The sequence below is a fragment of the Numenius arquata genome, chromosome 12, assembly GCF_964106895.1.
Source record: "Numenius arquata chromosome 12, bNumArq3.hap1.1, whole genome shotgun sequence".
NCBI lineage: Eukaryota > Metazoa > Chordata > Aves > Charadriiformes > Scolopacidae > Numenius > Numenius arquata.
The window spans coordinates 9,467,019-9,483,934 of record NC_133587.1 but is presented as its reverse complement, the minus strand read 5'-3'; the positions used below and the strand labels follow the sequence as shown (position 1 = coordinate 9,483,934).

The 16,916-nt window shown below is 42.8% G+C and overlaps 1 protein-coding gene and 3 non-coding genes across 13 annotated transcripts in view; all 4 read left to right on the top strand.

The window, feature by feature from the left end:
• Window positions 1-3,607, top strand: part of STAU1 (staufen double-stranded RNA binding protein 1) — a 33,810-nt gene extending 30,203 nt beyond the window's left edge. For 8 of the 10 annotated variants that reach the window (XM_074157250.1, XM_074157245.1, XM_074157243.1 and 5 more), the window contains 2 exons: window positions 1,108-1,193; window positions 1,795-3,607. In XM_074157250.1, the coding sequence (XP_074013351.1) occupies window positions 1,108-1,193; window positions 1,795-1,882 (174 nt within the window). In that variant the 3' untranslated portion in view covers window positions 1,883-3,607. Of the gene's footprint in view, window positions 1-1,107; window positions 1,194-1,292; window positions 1,341-1,794 lie in introns of all 10 variants that reach the window. The other 2 variants (XM_074157241.1, XM_074157248.1) reach the window with 1 other exon arrangement.
• A 9,885-nt stretch (window positions 3,608-13,492) lies between these two features.
• On the top strand, window positions 13,493-13,581 carry LOC141471316 (small nucleolar SNORD12/SNORD106). Its single transcript, XR_012463512.1, has one exon. It is a non-coding gene; the product is annotated as a small nucleolar SNORD12/SNORD106 (small nucleolar RNA).
• Window positions 13,582-14,542: 961 nt separating this feature from the next.
• LOC141471318 (small nucleolar SNORD12/SNORD106) lies at window positions 14,543-14,633 on the top strand. Its single transcript, XR_012463514.1, has one exon. It is a non-coding gene; the product is annotated as a small nucleolar SNORD12/SNORD106 (small nucleolar RNA).
• A 601-nt stretch (window positions 14,634-15,234) lies between these two features.
• LOC141471317 (small nucleolar SNORD12/SNORD106) lies at window positions 15,235-15,325 on the top strand. The gene has a single exon (XR_012463513.1). It is a non-coding gene; the product is annotated as a small nucleolar SNORD12/SNORD106 (small nucleolar RNA).
• Window positions 15,326-16,916: the final 1,591 nt, after the last annotated feature.

Sequence of the window (16,916 nt, the reverse complement as noted above, 5' to 3'; positions counted from 1 at the left end):
GCAGAATCCAAAATGGAAGAAATGCAATTCACCATTAGATAGCAGGAGACACTCTAAATCTGTTAAGCTCCCTTTTTAAAAAAGATCTTTTATTCACCATAGTTGAAATATTTCTTTGTGAAAGTCTTCTAGACTGTAAACTGTAAGAGACTTTGTCTGTAAAAGCCATTACATACTGCTAACAATATGTACGGGGTCTACTATAATTTGAAAAGAGTTTATTTCTTTTGGTTTCCAGTGGTGATCCGAGTACTGACTGCAGACTGAATAGTTTGCAAAATGTAAATGTACTTAGGAAAACCTGATTTTACTGTTTTTTTATACTAAAATATGCAGTAATTTTCTAATGGCTATAATTTGATACAGATTTCTTTGATCTTTGTCACTTAATTTTGACATTTTCATACCCATCTCTACATCCTGCTGTAAAGACCTCCTGTAAGACTAAGCACACCAGTCAGTGCAGGAGATAGGAGGGAAAAGGACAGCCAGTTTGGAGCTTAAACATTGCAACGGGGCCAACGTGAGAACCGCCCTCTGCTCAGATATTCAGCTTTCAGGAATGCGTGTGCCAGAACTAATCAGGGATATTCTGAAAAGGTGCACCTGAATAAAGTTGAAAAAAAAATTTCAGTTCTCAAAGGAGGTGACTTACTTTTGCGTTAGTCATGTCACATTGAGTCTTCTTTTAAACAGTCACATATGCCCTATCTGTGTTGTATTTTTTGATTCTTGTGTAACTGTTTTTCTGCAAAGGACTTTTTGGTTCTGTGTATTTTAATGTCTTTTGTCTTAAGCTCTGCACAGTTTGAGCCATTACTAATTTAGTGTCTTTTTCCTTGATATTAATAGTACTGCTGAATTAGTTTTCCCCCACTGCTAAAACAATTGCAATGGGAATCCCCTAGCCATAGTGCCATTCTGGTGTTTAATGTAGCAAGATGAAATTCTACATCATTGCGTTTTTCCCATCATAATTATACATCCTAAAAATCTATCAACAAAATTAGAACATTTACTTTGTTTCAAGTGAGCCCCAGTCCTCCTTTTACTAAATCAATGAAGTGGCCTCAGGTTGAATTGCTGAATGCTCTCTCTTTTCATCAGGCTGCATTGAATATTTTAAAGTTGCTGTCTGAGTTGGACCAACAAACCACAGAGATGCCACGAACAGGAAATGGACCAATGTCTGTGTGAGTGTGACCCATTGACTTTCCCTTGCACTATTGGAAACCTCTAACCCTAGGAAGTTCTATAAACAAGTAAAATGTGAGGGGTTTTTTCTTTGCCAGAAAAGTTAAAATGCCAAGGGCTGTTGTCTTCTTCAGAAGGATGAGAGGGTAGGTTTTATGATCAAGCTTGCAATTTTCATGTGTCAAATGCAAATTACTAAGCAGGAGCAAGTGGATAAAATGTAATGACTGTGATACAGAGCAATTCTGACTGTGCTTATATGATTTATTTACATATATTTGTAAACAGTGTGACTTTTCAGTGTGTTCAAGTGTTACAGCTGCTCCTCTCTTTCTAGAAATCTTCTCTATGGAAAATGTAAACAACGTATAGGTTTCACAGCTTGAAATGTGGAGGGGTTGCAAATAACTCCCTTTGACCAGAAAAAAAAATAAAGTTTAGGCCTCTCATTTAGATAATAAGCTGTCAAAATGGTGGAATTAACAAAGTGCTAATTGATTAAAAAGGGAGGCCAGTTATATGGAAACAAATTGTTGTAAGCACCTTATTCATGGAAATAGAGTTTTATCTCCTAAGTAACAGGTGTTTTCTCATTTGTAGATGTGTGAAACAAGAAATGGAAAGTGACCCTCTTCTCAAACCGGCTAACTCAAACACTTTGGGACAAACACTGGACAGCACTGCCTAAAAAAGGCTTTTGACTGGACCCAAACCTGAAAGCACCAGAGAAAATCAAATGCTTCCTATTAATGTAACCTAACTGTTTTAGAGTGCTACAGTCTTTACAACCTACTGTAGTGTCTAAATCATAACCGTTGCTTTTTCTTCAGACAGTGATAAATTTTTAGTTTCATTATGTTGTTTTGATTGAAATGACACTATAAATTTTTCATTTAAAAGTTTCTTAATTGTATCTAGAACAATAGCACAGTTTAGAAACTTTGTCTTCTGAGACTGACATGTTATCTGTGAACTAACTTGGGAAGATCATATCCATGTATGTGGTTATTTTGTTTTTATTGAAATAGCAAAGTTTCCCTGGAAACAAATTGTGTGCCCACCACTTTTAAAAGTCCAATATTTTCGCAAACATTAGCTTAATTATCCAACGGTTGAATGAATTAAAACTCTCTAGTAATTTTAAACTTTGTTTGATCATTTTTGGTTAATTTCTAGTTTTCTTAAGTGGGGGGTAGGGGAACTTGAATGCAACGTGACTTTAAATGATCTCTGATTGATGTTTTAAGGATTGTGTGTATAGATGGCACACAGCTCACTACATTACAGGATATGATCTCAATGTAGTGCATATAAAACTGCAGATTGATTTTCCTTGAGTGCTTTATACTGTTTAATTACATCTCCATGTAGGGCTGAAAAAAATTACCTATGTTTATATATAAACTGTGTTGCTTTTGATGTTGTGTTATTGCGCACTGAACTGTGCGCAATAAAGTTTTTTGCATATGGTCCAGGTAAAGCACGATAGCCTTGCAAGTTAAGTACTGCTTCAGTTCATTGTTTACGCTGGAATTTTTTCTCCCCATGGAATGTAAGTAAAACGTAGTGTTTGTCACCAATAAATGGTAATACTAAATTTTTTTGGTTAATTTATTCTTGTATGCCACTACAGGGGCTGCTTTTTTATAGGATTTGTAATGCTTGTGATATAGTACGGGCAGTATTGTAAAGCTATGGAGTAACTGTACAATGGTTATCAATTACATATAAATAACTACTATTTAGTAATGTGGAGGATGTGAAAACCTGGCAAGGTCAAGGAAATTCAAAAGTAATGTGGGTACATTTTGTTATTTGTGCCACAGTGTGTTAGTGCAACTGTATTAATGGGAGCTTAAACTAAAGTTATGATTATGAGAAGAAACCTGGCACAACAGGTTGGTATGATTTTAAAGTTTAAGTCTCTACTTTAAAGTTTCCTTGTTTGCTTGTAATTTGAGTCATAACCTTGCCTTGCACTTAGTAATTTTTGGGGGCTAGTACTTTCAAAACAAAACTTTCCCTCTAGCAACAAAATCTGGCACGGTAGACTGACACATGACAGTGTATCATTTGGATGTGAACTACGTTCAGTGTGTACTTTACTGGTTATCTGTAGCAGCACTTCCTAAACTCCTGTTTGCAGCGTGTGTGGTAACTCTTGTCACAGAAAGCAGTTACTGCATTTGCTGTGTCTCAGAGCTAAATGTCTTGGCCATTTTATTTGCATTATCAAAAGCAATCAGGCCACATTAACTGCATACCAAACTTTATTGAATCAAGTTGGTTTTGATCGTTATAAGCAAAAAAAAAACATTGTAAAGTTTTTTGGGTTTTGTTTTCTTTTTTTTTTTTTACATTTGTAGAACTAAAATGCTGTACATTTAAAAATTAAAAGAAACTTGCTAGGCTGAGGCTTTGTATTGCAAATTCTTACAACTTGGAAACTACCTACTAAACATTGCAAAACAGATACCACATTGATAGCAATGTAAATGGTCTGCCTACCTTTATCTGCTGTTACTTAGGAGTTTTCTCTTCGGATGGGGCTGGAACCTATTCTTCTGACTGTTTTGCAGTGTTCATTGGTTGACAATGCTGTGTTTCATGTGAACCTGAATGAAGGTACTTTGCCGTAGACACCTCTGTTCCAATACTCTTAAGTGCATCTGTCATCTTAGAGGTGCTCTGTAGGAGAAGGTTCTTTTGTCAAAGAGCTTGTAATCACAGCCTCATGATGGAAGACTTCAGGTCACTATGTGGATTCTAGGTAAGCCAAAGGGAGTTCTAGATAAAAGTGTGGTTTTTCTAGAGCACTACAATCACTTGCTTTTCCTGTTGTCTCCTCTGTGCTTGATGCAGCAAAGGCTAGGAAGAAAGATTACATATTAGAGGTAATCACCTGAAGGTTTTGTATGACACTTGTTCAACGGATACTAAAATGTTCTATAAAGAATAGAAATATGAAAAAACTGAGGTGAAGGTGAAATCCTCTGGCTGCAGTAGACTAGCAAGCTAGTGCTGGTATAAAGCATACATTTCTGAGTACCAGGAAAATGCTGTCTACAAGACACCTCACCACCTTGGATTGTTTCTTTGAACTTTTTACTTTTGTTTTTGATCTTAAGAAACCTTTTGACTGCAAGTGAATAAGCTGGAGCTTCCAAATATGAATATCAGTGTACATTAGCTGGGGCTTCATGCCACACATTTCAGTAATGATCCCATTATAAAAAAATTAAGTATAGGGTCTGTTCCAAAATTACTTAGTCATATTCAGATTGTAATTGGTTAGGGTTGTTCTCCCACAAGCGGATTTTACCAAGCGTTTTTCTTCCCATTATCTTATTTGACTCTGCTTAAATTACCACTTTTTAGTAAAATAATGCATCTTTTCCTGTTTCTCCAAAAGTATTTGGCTGTGTGGCACTCCTAATCTGAGTGTTCCAGAATCTGCTGTACATTTAGTAAATTGTGAAATTTTACAGTCAAAATCTTTAGTTTAGTTCAGCTACAGAGAACTTCCCCTTAATCACTTTCAAATGGGAGTAAGGAAAACAACGTATTTAGTGCAATCTATCTGGCTTGTAACTATTGTGCTAACAACTGAGACAGTGATCTTGTTTCTTTTCAGAATTTACCACATTATTATTCCAACCTCTTAAATCATATAGCCAGTGTTCTGCAAGTAGGGATGCCCTTGAGCCACGGCTTGGAAGTGCAGAGGAAGGAGTTTGATCCTAAGGGATCTGCTTTAGTAACTTGTAAGGGAGGGCGATTCCTGAGGAGACAGGGGATGTGACGTGGCAGAACGAGTCATTGAATTTCAGTGCATTTCAGTCCAGTTCATTTAGACCTTTTTTAACACCTGCCCATCCCACTTCCAAATGCAGGGCATACAGGCTTGAAGGAAGTAGCTCAGGAGTTTGGAAACCAGATTCTGGAAATATTTATGTTCGTTTTCCAGTAGTTCAGCTTGTAAATAAGATCAGCAGAGACCAAACAGTGTAGGCAATGCATTTTTTCTTCACCAAAGAAAATGTCCTGTCTGCTTGTCCTGCCTTCCACGTCTAGAGTCTGACAGTCTCCAGTCTTCATGTTGTTGTTTTCTGGTATTAGAAAGAAAGCACTCGTTACTGTTCTCTCAAATTTCAAAGCCTTAAGCCAACCTCCAAATTCTAGGAGCTTTTGCACTGCTTTCCTTCAGGCCTTTTCTTATGCTTACAAACATACAGCCGCACTTAATAGCAGCTCTTGTCAAAAGAAGGACAGTGTGCTACCCTTCTTTGAAGAGGTGCAATCAAACGTCTCTTGTTTCAATGCCCTGTGAAGAAACCTGAAGAGTGGCTTTGTGGATGTGCTGCATGTGAAACCTGACAAGTGATGCCTTTTCCAGTGCTGTGTTCTCAAGCTTAAAGTTTGCTGCTCAAGTCTCCTATTTTGAGTAACAAGTTGCACTCTGAAGCTGGTGTACAAGAAGGAAGGTAGTCCATGTTCATCCAGGGATTTTGTGGTATTATCTGCTTTCTTAAATGGGTCAAAGACAAAAAAACTGCATCACATCAAAGTTAAAGGGGAATAATTAAATTGGTCAGGGAATTTTTTGAAAGCAGAATATTTTATTTGTTAGTAGGAAGTCCTGACTACCCAAAGGAAGAAACGTGACTTTTCATGATCCATCATAAAGAAAAGAAGGATTTGAGCAAAATTTATTTTGGGAATGCTGGACTTGTAGGATAGCTAAAATGTGCCTACAGAACGAGAAGCAGCCTGGATTCACTGCAATACCTGTTTGTTCCACAATATTAAAATACATTCCCATAATTTTGTTGTTGTTTTGTTTTAGGATATAGACAGCTGATACTTCCTTAGGAAGAATTCTATCTGAAGGGACTCAGGTGGGGAATCTGGAGTCAGCAGGGTAGTTATTCTTGCTCTCAATTCTCTGGCCAAATTTTAGTACCGTACATCAGAGTTAAATGTAGCTGTGCTTGGAGTTCCACTGAAATTACTGTTATCTAAGGATCAAACCAAAATTCCATTCTAACTGATCAAAGTTAAAAATAGTTTTATTCTGTCCTAATGTATAAAGACAAATGGTGGAGTTTCCAAAAGTGCCTAACTGCAGGAAGGGACCAGATGTGTGTATACCACTTCACTAATCTTGTTCTGTGAAGCAATCACGTAATTGCTGCTTTTATTTTGAAATTCTGCAGATAGAAACCAACAGAATAAGTGTGAATCAATGTAATATCTTCCTTAAGGGCTTCTATATTTAAGTGATTTTATTTTGAGCACTCCTCTGTTTAGGCTTAGACAAAGAAATGCTGCTCCAGAGGTGGTGACAAATCTGAAAATACTCGACTTCATCTCTGTGGCTGTGACATGCTGTATTGCTTCCCTTTATCTGCTGATCGGATACATACACTTACTTAACACCAGGAACTTCTCAGCAAGAACCTCAACATCCCATGGAAGGAGGCTGGGGAAAAAAATTTAAGTTGTTAGAGCAAACTAAAATCTCAAGGGTATTCATTTAATCTCGGGATTAGAACTGAATAAAAGCATACAGATTGTGAATAATAATTATCTAAGAGTGTATTTTATTCTCTGACAAAACAAATCATTTTGTATACCACTAGCAGTATCCTAAAGCAACAAAATTGTATTTGATTAGAAATGAAAAAGTCATAGTGCTTTTAAACTTTACTCATTCTCCCACTTCCAATTTCACAGTGTTTTTTAGCAACCTGCTAATAGAGGATGTTTTAGATCTTAAATGTCCCATATTAATGATGCAGAAAATATCCCTCACAGAGTATGCTTTCAATACTTTCATCCTCTACTACTATTCTTTCAATATCCTTACTATTTCCAACCAAAAGATAGTCTTTTATGTTTAAATGCCTTTTTTTTTCCGCCTCCTTTAGCAGAAGGGAGATTAGTGCTTCCCAGAGAAGGCAATCCCAGTGCTCTGTTAAGGGACAAAACCTCCCATACCAGTCATGTCAAAGTTCACATGCAAAATCTGTTTGGGGATAACTGGGAATCTTTACAGACAGTAATCCATATTCCCTGTTTTATCATGGATGCAATCTCCCAAATTGCTGTTCTTACTGTTTTAAAGCCACAATCAAATACGTCACAGTAGGGATATATATTGTGGTCTGATTGCTAAGTATTGCTTTCACTGTTTTCACACAGTAGCTTGCTTTTAACCAAGATGACTGTTTAGTTCTTGCCTAGAAAGAAAAATTGGGAAAGGAAAGTATCACTGGAAAAATAAATTCACCAATAGTTTGTTGTAAATAAGATTCAGTATAGCTCTGCTACAAACTGCCGCTGCATTTGCATAAAAAGTTTGTCAATTCCCTTTAAGGCCTGTTAAGTGAATATAGAGGAACTTTTGTATTAAAATGTCGAGCCACCAAGTTATTTTAATTGCTGAAGTGGATAAAAATGTGAAGAATATGTGCTACTTCAAAGTCACAAAGTCTACATGCATTTAAATAATTGTGTCTTCTAAGCATTCTTAGCAATAACTGTTGTGCTTTCTCTTGTACTGTACTAACTTCAAAGGTAACTGTTGTTTCCGGTGAGTGTTTTAACTTCTATTCCCATGTGCTAAAGGGCTGATGTAGAAATCCAATGCTGATTTTTATTTAAAAGAAAAAAGGTTATTTAAGAGCTTTTACTATCTAAGCCCTCCCCATTCTGCTGGTCCACAATTGTATGCAGATAGGGAAGATGTACCTAGATTAAAGTGATACTTAAACTGGGTCAAATGCAGACCTCTTGTCGTTCATCAGTCAGCTGGATAGAACTTCATTGATTTTAATGGCCTTTTGCCACATGCTGAACGTGGTGCATTTTTGTTTACTGTCCAGCCTAAACAAAGCTGGTCCCACTTCAAACAAGCACTGTGCACAAGCTTACACATACTGCATCTGCAAGCTCTTGAGCCCATGGTCCTCTGGGCTACCTAGGGAGCGAAAGAACCTTGTGGTTCACAGGGGTATTTCCAAAATCCCTGTGATTGCTGCCATTACTTACTGTTTTCTTGTCTGTCAGAATTTTTTGTTGGCACTTCCTTTTGGGAAGCTGGTTTAGCCTTTAGCATGCTCACCCCTCCCTCCCTAGTAGTGGTTTTGGTTTTATTTCATAAAGATGCTTACTCTCTTCCCCTCCCCTTCTCTCCATGAACTCCTCTCCTAAAAAAGTAACATCTCTTAGGCAGATTATCTGACTTGTGATGGACAGATCCCTGCATCCGTGAGGTATGTGAAATATCTTTCCTTTCCTTCCAGAGAAACACATTTCAACAAAATGTTCCATGAGGTGTTCTCCCAAACTCAGGAAGAAGTCGGAGAGCGAGCTATACTCACTGTCGGGCTGCATGGGGCCCTGTGCTCTTTGCCTGGCTACCCTGGAAGGTTGTCATCCTCAGGGCAAAAAATGGTGCTGTTGAAAGGTCACTCTGGGTACCACTCTGAAAACAGGTCAGCTTCTAATAGATGCGTTTTCTTTTCATCCTGTGCTGCCTACCTTGGAGCCTCCTGATCCTAAGAAGCCAATAGCAAGGCTTGTGGTGCCTTCCTGATCGCAGCTAATAATACTGAGGTGATCTAAACTACTGTTTATCTGTTGAACCACAGCATTTCCATCTGAGTTAAACTGAAAAGTCTTGTAATGTGTTTGAGTCCTTTTTTGAGTTCTTTCAACATTGCAGTTGAAAAGCTTGTCCCATGTAAATGGACTAAAAACACTCAGTTATTTTTGCAAGATAGAGGAGGACGTAAAGATTTCTAAAGTCACTTTTAAGTTAACATCGTATTGGTCTACAATTTCTTTTGTCTTTTTCCTCCATCTCTTTCTGACAGAGTACTGTCTTTCATCAATGCATTAATTTTCTAATAATCATAGAGAGTAATCTGTAAGCCATCAAAGCTCCCTTCTCCCTCCAAAAATGTTTTCGGTATTCTAGCCAATTTTGCGAAATTTTACTGCTGTCATGCAGCATCAGAAATTGCTGTATCCTCAGTACAAAGCTGTTAACAAGGCAGTTGTTCATCTAACAGGTGTTTATTGTTTCCACGTTTTAAATGGTTTATCTGAACTTGGAAATACTGTTAAACATTTTGATCAATTTTAAGGCTGAACATGAACAAATGAGTAAAATCAGGAAAGGACTGGGTCCTGCAAGGTGGAGTGGCCTGGCTCACTCTTAAGACTCGCTGCAATGGTCGTACCCTAAAAATCTGCAGCATCCCCAGGGAAGATTTGTGTTCATCAGAAAATGAATGTTGGGATCTCTCTGTAAGAGTGCTTTGTGTCCCTGGTGATCCACAGCTACTGACCTCTAAACTGGCTGCTGCAAACAGGCCCAGAGTTCCTCCAACAGTCACACAGTAGCCATGATCCATTCCTACCATTTTTGAAAGGAAACTCTTTGACAGTCTGTAGGAAGAAAAAAAAAAAAAAAAAAAAAAAGGTCATTTATGTGCAAATAGGCCTATTAAACTGGTAAATCTGAATACATCTCCCTGCTGGGTCTCTTTTGCTGAAACTCAGCTGGGTCATTTGCAGTCTTCATTTGCTTCTAGTTTTAGCTGCAGGCTAGAAAAAATCTGTCAGTTTCTTCCTTACTGCCCTTTAATCCATTCTGTGAATTTTGCATTTGGAATTTTTCATATTCCAAAAAACCAGTGCGTATGATTTGGCAGATGCTCACAAGATTTTTTTCAATGCCCTGTCAGTGTACTGACTGTTTTATTTTGATTATCATAGTGCTCCACAATGAAGTTGCTGACCCAACAGTTCAGAGAAATCTTTTCATGGCTTTCTTGATGCATATCCCTTTTAAAAAAAAAAAAAATCTATTACAAAATTTTATGCTGGAAAATTCCAGTCTTTATTAGAAATTTCCTGAATATTGGAGGCATCTGGTGCTGGGTTTTTAGTTTAGGTTATTGTGTCGGGAAGTCAGAGGCTGCATCCCAGTTAAAATTTGGATTTCTTAATATTCAGTTCTCATTTAAAAATAAGCCTGAACATAACAATGTAGCAGTTGGATGCTGGCATGTGAAATATTTAATCGTCCCATGATATTAACAAGGTCTTGTTTAGCAATTCAGAAGCATTACTTCTTTCATCAAATTTCCCCTTCCTAGAGCAAAGAATGATTCTGTATTGGCATTTGGAAGAAGCTGAAAACATGCCGCTGTGAAGGCTGGCAAATAACACAAGGGCATTCTTCAGAAGTTGTGGTACTTCCTTAAAAAATACATGTGAGCAACTGCCTTTTAACCTTTTACCTTCGCTTTGGCCACTCTAGACAGAGTAACTGCTCCTGCGTGACTCATACAGCAAACAGAGGGACAATGAGACCAGAGAGGCTCAGCCCGGCGTGCTGTTGCTGCAGTGAACAACCACCCTGTGCAAGAGAAGTGCACGAAAGTCCTGCTCATCAGCTGCGCAGCAGAGCTTTCACAGGCTGGCTGCTCCAGCCAGCAATGCCCCACAGAAGAGGTCCCTCTGTAAATTAGTAGTAAGGAGAACTGGGACTGAGTATGTTCCGACTTCTGCTGCCTCTTGAGGAACTTCCTGAGTTCAACGAGTCCTGCTACAGTGAGCCCTGAGTGAGCTGAAGAACTCATCAAGCTAAAGAGATTTTCAACATCGTTCTGCCAAGGAGAATAAAACCCAGTGAAATCAAATGCATTTGATACTAAGCTCTGCTGCAGCTGTTTAACATCCCAGGACTTCCCATTTTTCCTTCCTTGCCAAGCTAGGCAACACAAATCACATTTACAGTTCCTTTTGCATTGTACATGTGACATGGGCTTGCAGTGTAACAAGATTAGTTTTCCCTATAATCCTCTTAAAATGTCCTGCCTTTGATTGTCTTTTCATCTTTTGGTGTTCTGGAACTTGGATTAATGGGATTGAGATTTATTCCACAAGTCCTGTTTGATAAGCTGCTTTCAAGAATTAGTTGCCTACAAACACATTTACTTTGGAAAAAGCATTTTAATGGTAGCTGAATTACACAGTGTTATGCCAAACATACTGTAAGGCCTATATATGTACTTGCAGTATATACTACTAGACAAGGAGCTGAATAAAACAAGATAGGCTTACTCGTTCCAGAGTGTATAAAACATCGTTATCTCAAAAAATGGCTTCTCCAGGCAGATTTGAGACCCTTGGCTGTATGTTTGCAAACTAGCCAACAAATTGACCATGTGCCTTTTCTTGTTCTCATCACATTTCAAGCACCATCCTTGAACTACCCCTTCAATTGGTCCCACAGGACATATTCACCTTGCAATCAGCTTGATCTGGTGCCGTCGTCACTGAATCCCTGTTTAGTTCGTAGAAGCCTGATAACCAAAGTAACAGGAGGTTTGCTGAAGCACTGATGTGACAAGTCATGCGATGCTGACACTTCATACAACTCCAAGTGAGCGACTGAACATAACACGCCTGGTGCTGTGGCATAACCAGTGTGTATTTTACAAATGTAAAAAGCCAAAGCATGGAGCAATTACATGATTTTGAGCTAGTCTAGACCAGAGCTACTTATTGCAGAACTCAGGGTTGCTCAGCTCCTGTGTTTAGCCCAAAAGACCACCCTGATGATGTAAAACTAGTGTATAGGTTTGTGCCTTCCCGTACCTGTACCCCTGTCTCTTAAACTTTGACTCCATTTCAACCCCATCTCTTTAGTTGGCCTTTTTCTAGTGACAAAAGTTCCTACTTTCCCCAGGAGGTGCTGGGGTGTGTGTGTGTGTGTCATGGCTGCAGAACATTTCTGAATCGTACAGAGGCACCCCCTGCTATACAGCAGCCCCTGGTGAGGGATGAGATGCTGTGCTTGGCTGACCTTTCTGAACATGAATAGACACACACACTCTGTGCGAGTGCAGGACACTGAAAATACCTTCAATGTGTGCTCAAGGATGTCATGTGGCACGTCTCCACTAGATACAGATGACTGGATTCACACCCATTTCCAAGGTGAATTTAAAATCACTGCAAAGGCAGCACTCGGGTTATAAGCCCGGCTGTTCTCATTCCTTTGCTCTCTATTTCATTCCTCATGTCACTCAGTGGCAAGTTATTTAATGCAACATAATTTGCTGTGGCCACCTAAAAGCAGAGTAACTGCTGCTGTGATGTGTTCCCCCAACTGTGATAGGCATCCCCCCAGTGACACAGACCTGAGCTGAAACCACACCAACACGGAGCCCGAGCTGTGAAAAACATGGCGGTAGGAGCCAGCAGTCCTTCAACAGGGCTTCTGCTCTGGGTTAAGGTTGATCACAGGCTTGATGCTGGCACTGCATTTGCACATGCCTTTGGACAAGTCACTGAACAGCTCTGAACATGGCATTTTTTCCTTGTAAGAAGAAAAAAAAAGAGAAAATTAAGATTTCCAAAGCCACACTCGCCCATCCTGGCAAAGCACATTAGAGGTGCTGAAGCCCCAAGCCTGGGGCACCTGCAGCACTTGCCGGGTGTCACTCTCTGCCTGCCGTCACCTCTCCCCTCACAAGAAGCCCGGGCACTGCAGCCGGGTGTGCAGGCCGCCATGAGGGGAACGGAGCCAGGGAAGAGCCGGCCGCCATGAGGGGAACGGGGCCAGGGAGTAGCTCTCCGTCCTGCCCGCCACCGCGAAATGGCGGCCCCAGGCGGCACCTTACGCCATCCCCCACCGGCTCTGAGCCGCCCCGGAGCGCGGAGCGGACGATTCTACCCAGCGTCCCCCCCGGGAACGGGGCCCGCTCAGCTGGAAGAGGCGGGAAGAGGCGTGATGGCACGGTGGGCAGGGCTTAACGCTGCTGCCTCGGGCGGACCGACTGGCACCGCCCAACATGGCGGCGGCGGCCGTTCCCGCCCTCCCGCCTCCGCGCGGGCGGGGCCGGGGCGGGCCCCGCCGCCTACTATAAAGGGCCTCGCGCGAGGCTTATTACCCTCTTGCTCCGGCGTGGCCGAGGTGGGTACAGGCAGTGGGCTGGGCGCTGGGGGACTTGCTGGGTCTGGGCTTTTCACGTTTGTCCCCTTCCTGGGGGCTCTCCTTGCCTGGGTGGGTTGCTGCCCGCCGCTGGCGTCGCCTCTTTCCCTCCCCGCCCGCTGAGGGAGCGGCCGGGCCGCGTGGGCTGCCGGCGTGGCCGCCGCCTCCACTCGGCCTCGGGAGTCCCCTCCCCAGGTGCTTATTTCTAGGCTCCTGTGGCGCTCCCCAGTGAGCGGCCGCCCTTCCCGGGAAAGTCTAGCAGCCGTGGGGGACCGGGGACTCGCTGGTGTAGGTGATGACAGTTTTTTCCCCGTCAGAGCGACAGTGTTGATCTCTCGTTGTTCAAGCCAGATCATGTCTGATGCACCAGCGGGAAGCGCCGCTGTTCCCCACAACCTTTCCGGGGCCTGGTGCTAACTGTTGCCTGTGGTTTCGTCCCCAAGGCAGAGGGTGCTGGGCTCCGGGAGAGCCGATGCCGCGGGATCCGGCCTGGGAGGAGGGTGGTTGCCGGCTTTGCTCCGCCATGCCCGATCCTCCGGCAGGTGGGAGTGGTAAGTCCTTAAAGTGACTTCCTCACTATTTAAAAAATAATTTATTTTTTTTTCTGTTTCAAAAGAGTTGCTTCTGCAGTGCTTTGTCAGGTTGGTGTCCCTGGGGGCTGGAGAGACGCGTGGGTTTGACCGCTGGCCTAGACACGGGGGAGGGTCTCTTCCTGCCGGAGTCTTGCGGCCAGGCCCTTGGTGCCTTGTCCCGCTGCCCTTGTGTGCAGGGTCCGGCAGGGCGAGAAACCTGCGGCCTGGGAAGGGCGGTGCGTTGCCGGCTCCGAGCCGCTGACAGTGCCCCCTGGCCGAGGACAGGTGGGGCGCCCTGTTGCTGCCCCGGCATGGCTGCGGCGGGCTCTGGGAGCGGGGTCCTGCCCTGCCTGTGCCGGTAGGTGAGCAGCAGCGATCACCACGCGTGTTCGTGGCTCAGCTGTTCCCTCTGCCAGGGGCCTGGCAGCTGCACGGCATTTGGTGCTGCGTGTGCGACCTCCTGCCTTCACCTTGCGAAGGCAGAAGCCTCGCATGGCTGTAACGGCTGCAACGGCTGCTCCTGTTACTTCTGCCTGCCTCTTCTGGCTTAGCTGTCTTGTGCCCTGCTGCAGAAGCAGTTTTTTCTCTGGACTTTTGCAGTATTTCCACTGTCCCATGTGCTTGTTTAGCATGCCAACCCGGCCAGCTCTTTTTGGGGAAGGATTTGCATGAATTCACTCATTGCCCATGGGTCTGCTGGGGGAGGTGGGAGTGTGGCACAGCTGCTGTGGGTGTGCAGCTGCCTAACTCCTGGGGACTCGCTGGTGTCAGTGATGACTGAATTCTTTCCCCTTCAGAGCGACAGTGTTGATTTCTCACTGTTCAAGCCAGATCATGTCTGATGCACCAGCGGAGAAGTGCTGCTGTGTCCCACACCCAGGCAGGGCCTTGTGCTAAATCTTCTGTTTGGCTTTACTGGTAGGGTGCTGCGAAGGCAGTGTTGAGGCTCTTGGAGACCTGATGGTGTTGCTGGCAGTGATAAATTGCATGACGAGGACAGTTGCCTGGTTTGTTCCACCATGCCTGACCCTCCAGCAAGTAAGAATGGTAAGTCCTTAAAGTAACTGTTGAACACTGGTTTAAATTATATTTAAAAAAAAAGCAGAGGGAAATAATTTTCTGGAAGGGAGTTCATCCCAGAAGTCTTTGTACTTGGAGACTTGACTGACCTGCAAATTCGAGCATTACCTTAGGTGTTTTAGAGGTGAAAGCACAGAGGTTTTCCTCATGCAGAAGCATTGCACCAAGGTCCTTTGTGCCCTTGCTGGCCAACTTGAGGGAGTGTGAGGGGGTAGCAGACAGATGTTCATTCAGTGTTGGTGGTGGCCATATGTGTGCGTGGTTTTGCCACTTCCTCTGCTATTGGTTCACTTGGTCCCTGCAGACCTGCCAGGGAGGTGGGAGTGTGGCACAGCTGCTGTGGGTGTGCAGCCGCCTAACTCCTGGGGACTCGCTGGTGTCAGTGATGACTGAATTCTTTCCCCTTCAGAGCGACAGTGTTGATTTCTCACTGTTCAAGCCAGATCATGTCTGATGCACCAGCGGAGAAGTGCTGCTGTGTCCCACACCCAGGCAGGGCCTTGTGCTAAATCTTCTGTTTGGCTTTACTGGTAGGGTGCTGCGAAGGCAGTGTTGAGGCTCTTGGAGACCTGATGTGATGGTGTAGCTGGCAGTGATGAATTGTGTGACAAGGGCGGTTGCCTGGTTTGCTCCACCATATGTGCCCCTCTGGCTGAGGAGAATGGTAAGTCTTTGATCCACCTATCTTCACTGGTTTAAATAAATTAAAAAAAAAAAGGGGGGGGGGAACCCACCTTTCTGCTAGGGAGTTATTTCTGCAGTGCTTTGACAGGTTAGCATCCCTGGAGATTTGACAGATCTGTAGATTTTGAGCAGTGCAGCAGGGGCCCTTTAAAGTGTTGGACCTGAGTATCAACACTTGTTGAAATACACAAGCTTTCTTTTACCATCTTTCCTGCAGGGATTAATACCTTGTTAGTTGTTATGGACCTGAAGATTTTTCAAACGCAATTGATTGGCTTTTAATGCTCAGCTGAAGAGTGTCATGATGGCTTTGGACTTTTTTTTCCCCGCCATATTGGCAATGCAGATGCAAACCTCTGTTTTAGCCAGATTAACTGTTTCCACAGATGCGAGGTGCTTCAGTTCTTCATGGGGCTGTATATTGAGGCTACATACGTGTCCCTGCACCTCTATTGCAGGGAAACAACGTTATGCTGCATGCTTTTGAGGGCGGGCAGCACTGGAGGGTGCTGTCTGCACATACCATAGCACACTGATTGTGTAACACCATCTCACATGCGTAAAAGACTTGAGGATCAAAAGTGAAAGAATTCTTGCTTTCAAAAGATCTCAAGGAAATGGCAGAGAGCTCTGACAGGTTTCAATTTAACTTTAAGGGCATAAACGTAGCTTTTTTTGTTTTGCCCTATTCAAGCAGTGTTAAAATGAGGTGCTTCTTGCAGAATCTGAGCTTTTGTTCTTGATCTTATTTTTCACTCCTTCCTCCCTGAATGGGAGGTTCTCAATGCCTCGAGATGCGTGGATGAAAGTCAGCTTCCAGCAATGCGTCTGTTTGCAAGAGAGGGATTGCTTTTAGTGTTCTTTTTCATCCTTTGTTTTATTCATAGAAGATCAAGGATTTGACATCTTCTGAAAACTTGGCTGTTAGGATTTCACTAATACTCTAGAAAATGTGCTTACCAGAACTTTACTTCATTTGGATAAACAGCTATTGTCACTGGCTTCGTTCAGTCATATCCTTGTGTTGCTGTTTGGCTGCCTGTTGTGCAGCTATCTTATCTCCGAGGAGTCTGAAGTCTCCTTGGTAGCCTGTATCTGTGAAGAGCATAAACGTGTCCTTTCTACGTGGCACTCTTGAATTCAAAAGGAGTGCGAGTGGTCTGTGTCAGATGGTGAAGTTGGTAGAGCTGTCTTGAGTATGTTACTCTGCTCAGTCAGCTCCTCCAGACTTTACCAAGTACTACTCTAAAAGCTCCCACAATGTAGTTTTAAGAGTGCATCCTATTTGGAGTGCTTGGCACTGAAGAAGTTTTTAGTGTTTGCAGAGCAACACTCACTGTCTTGGGGGGGGGCGGATTTGAAAGCCTGTG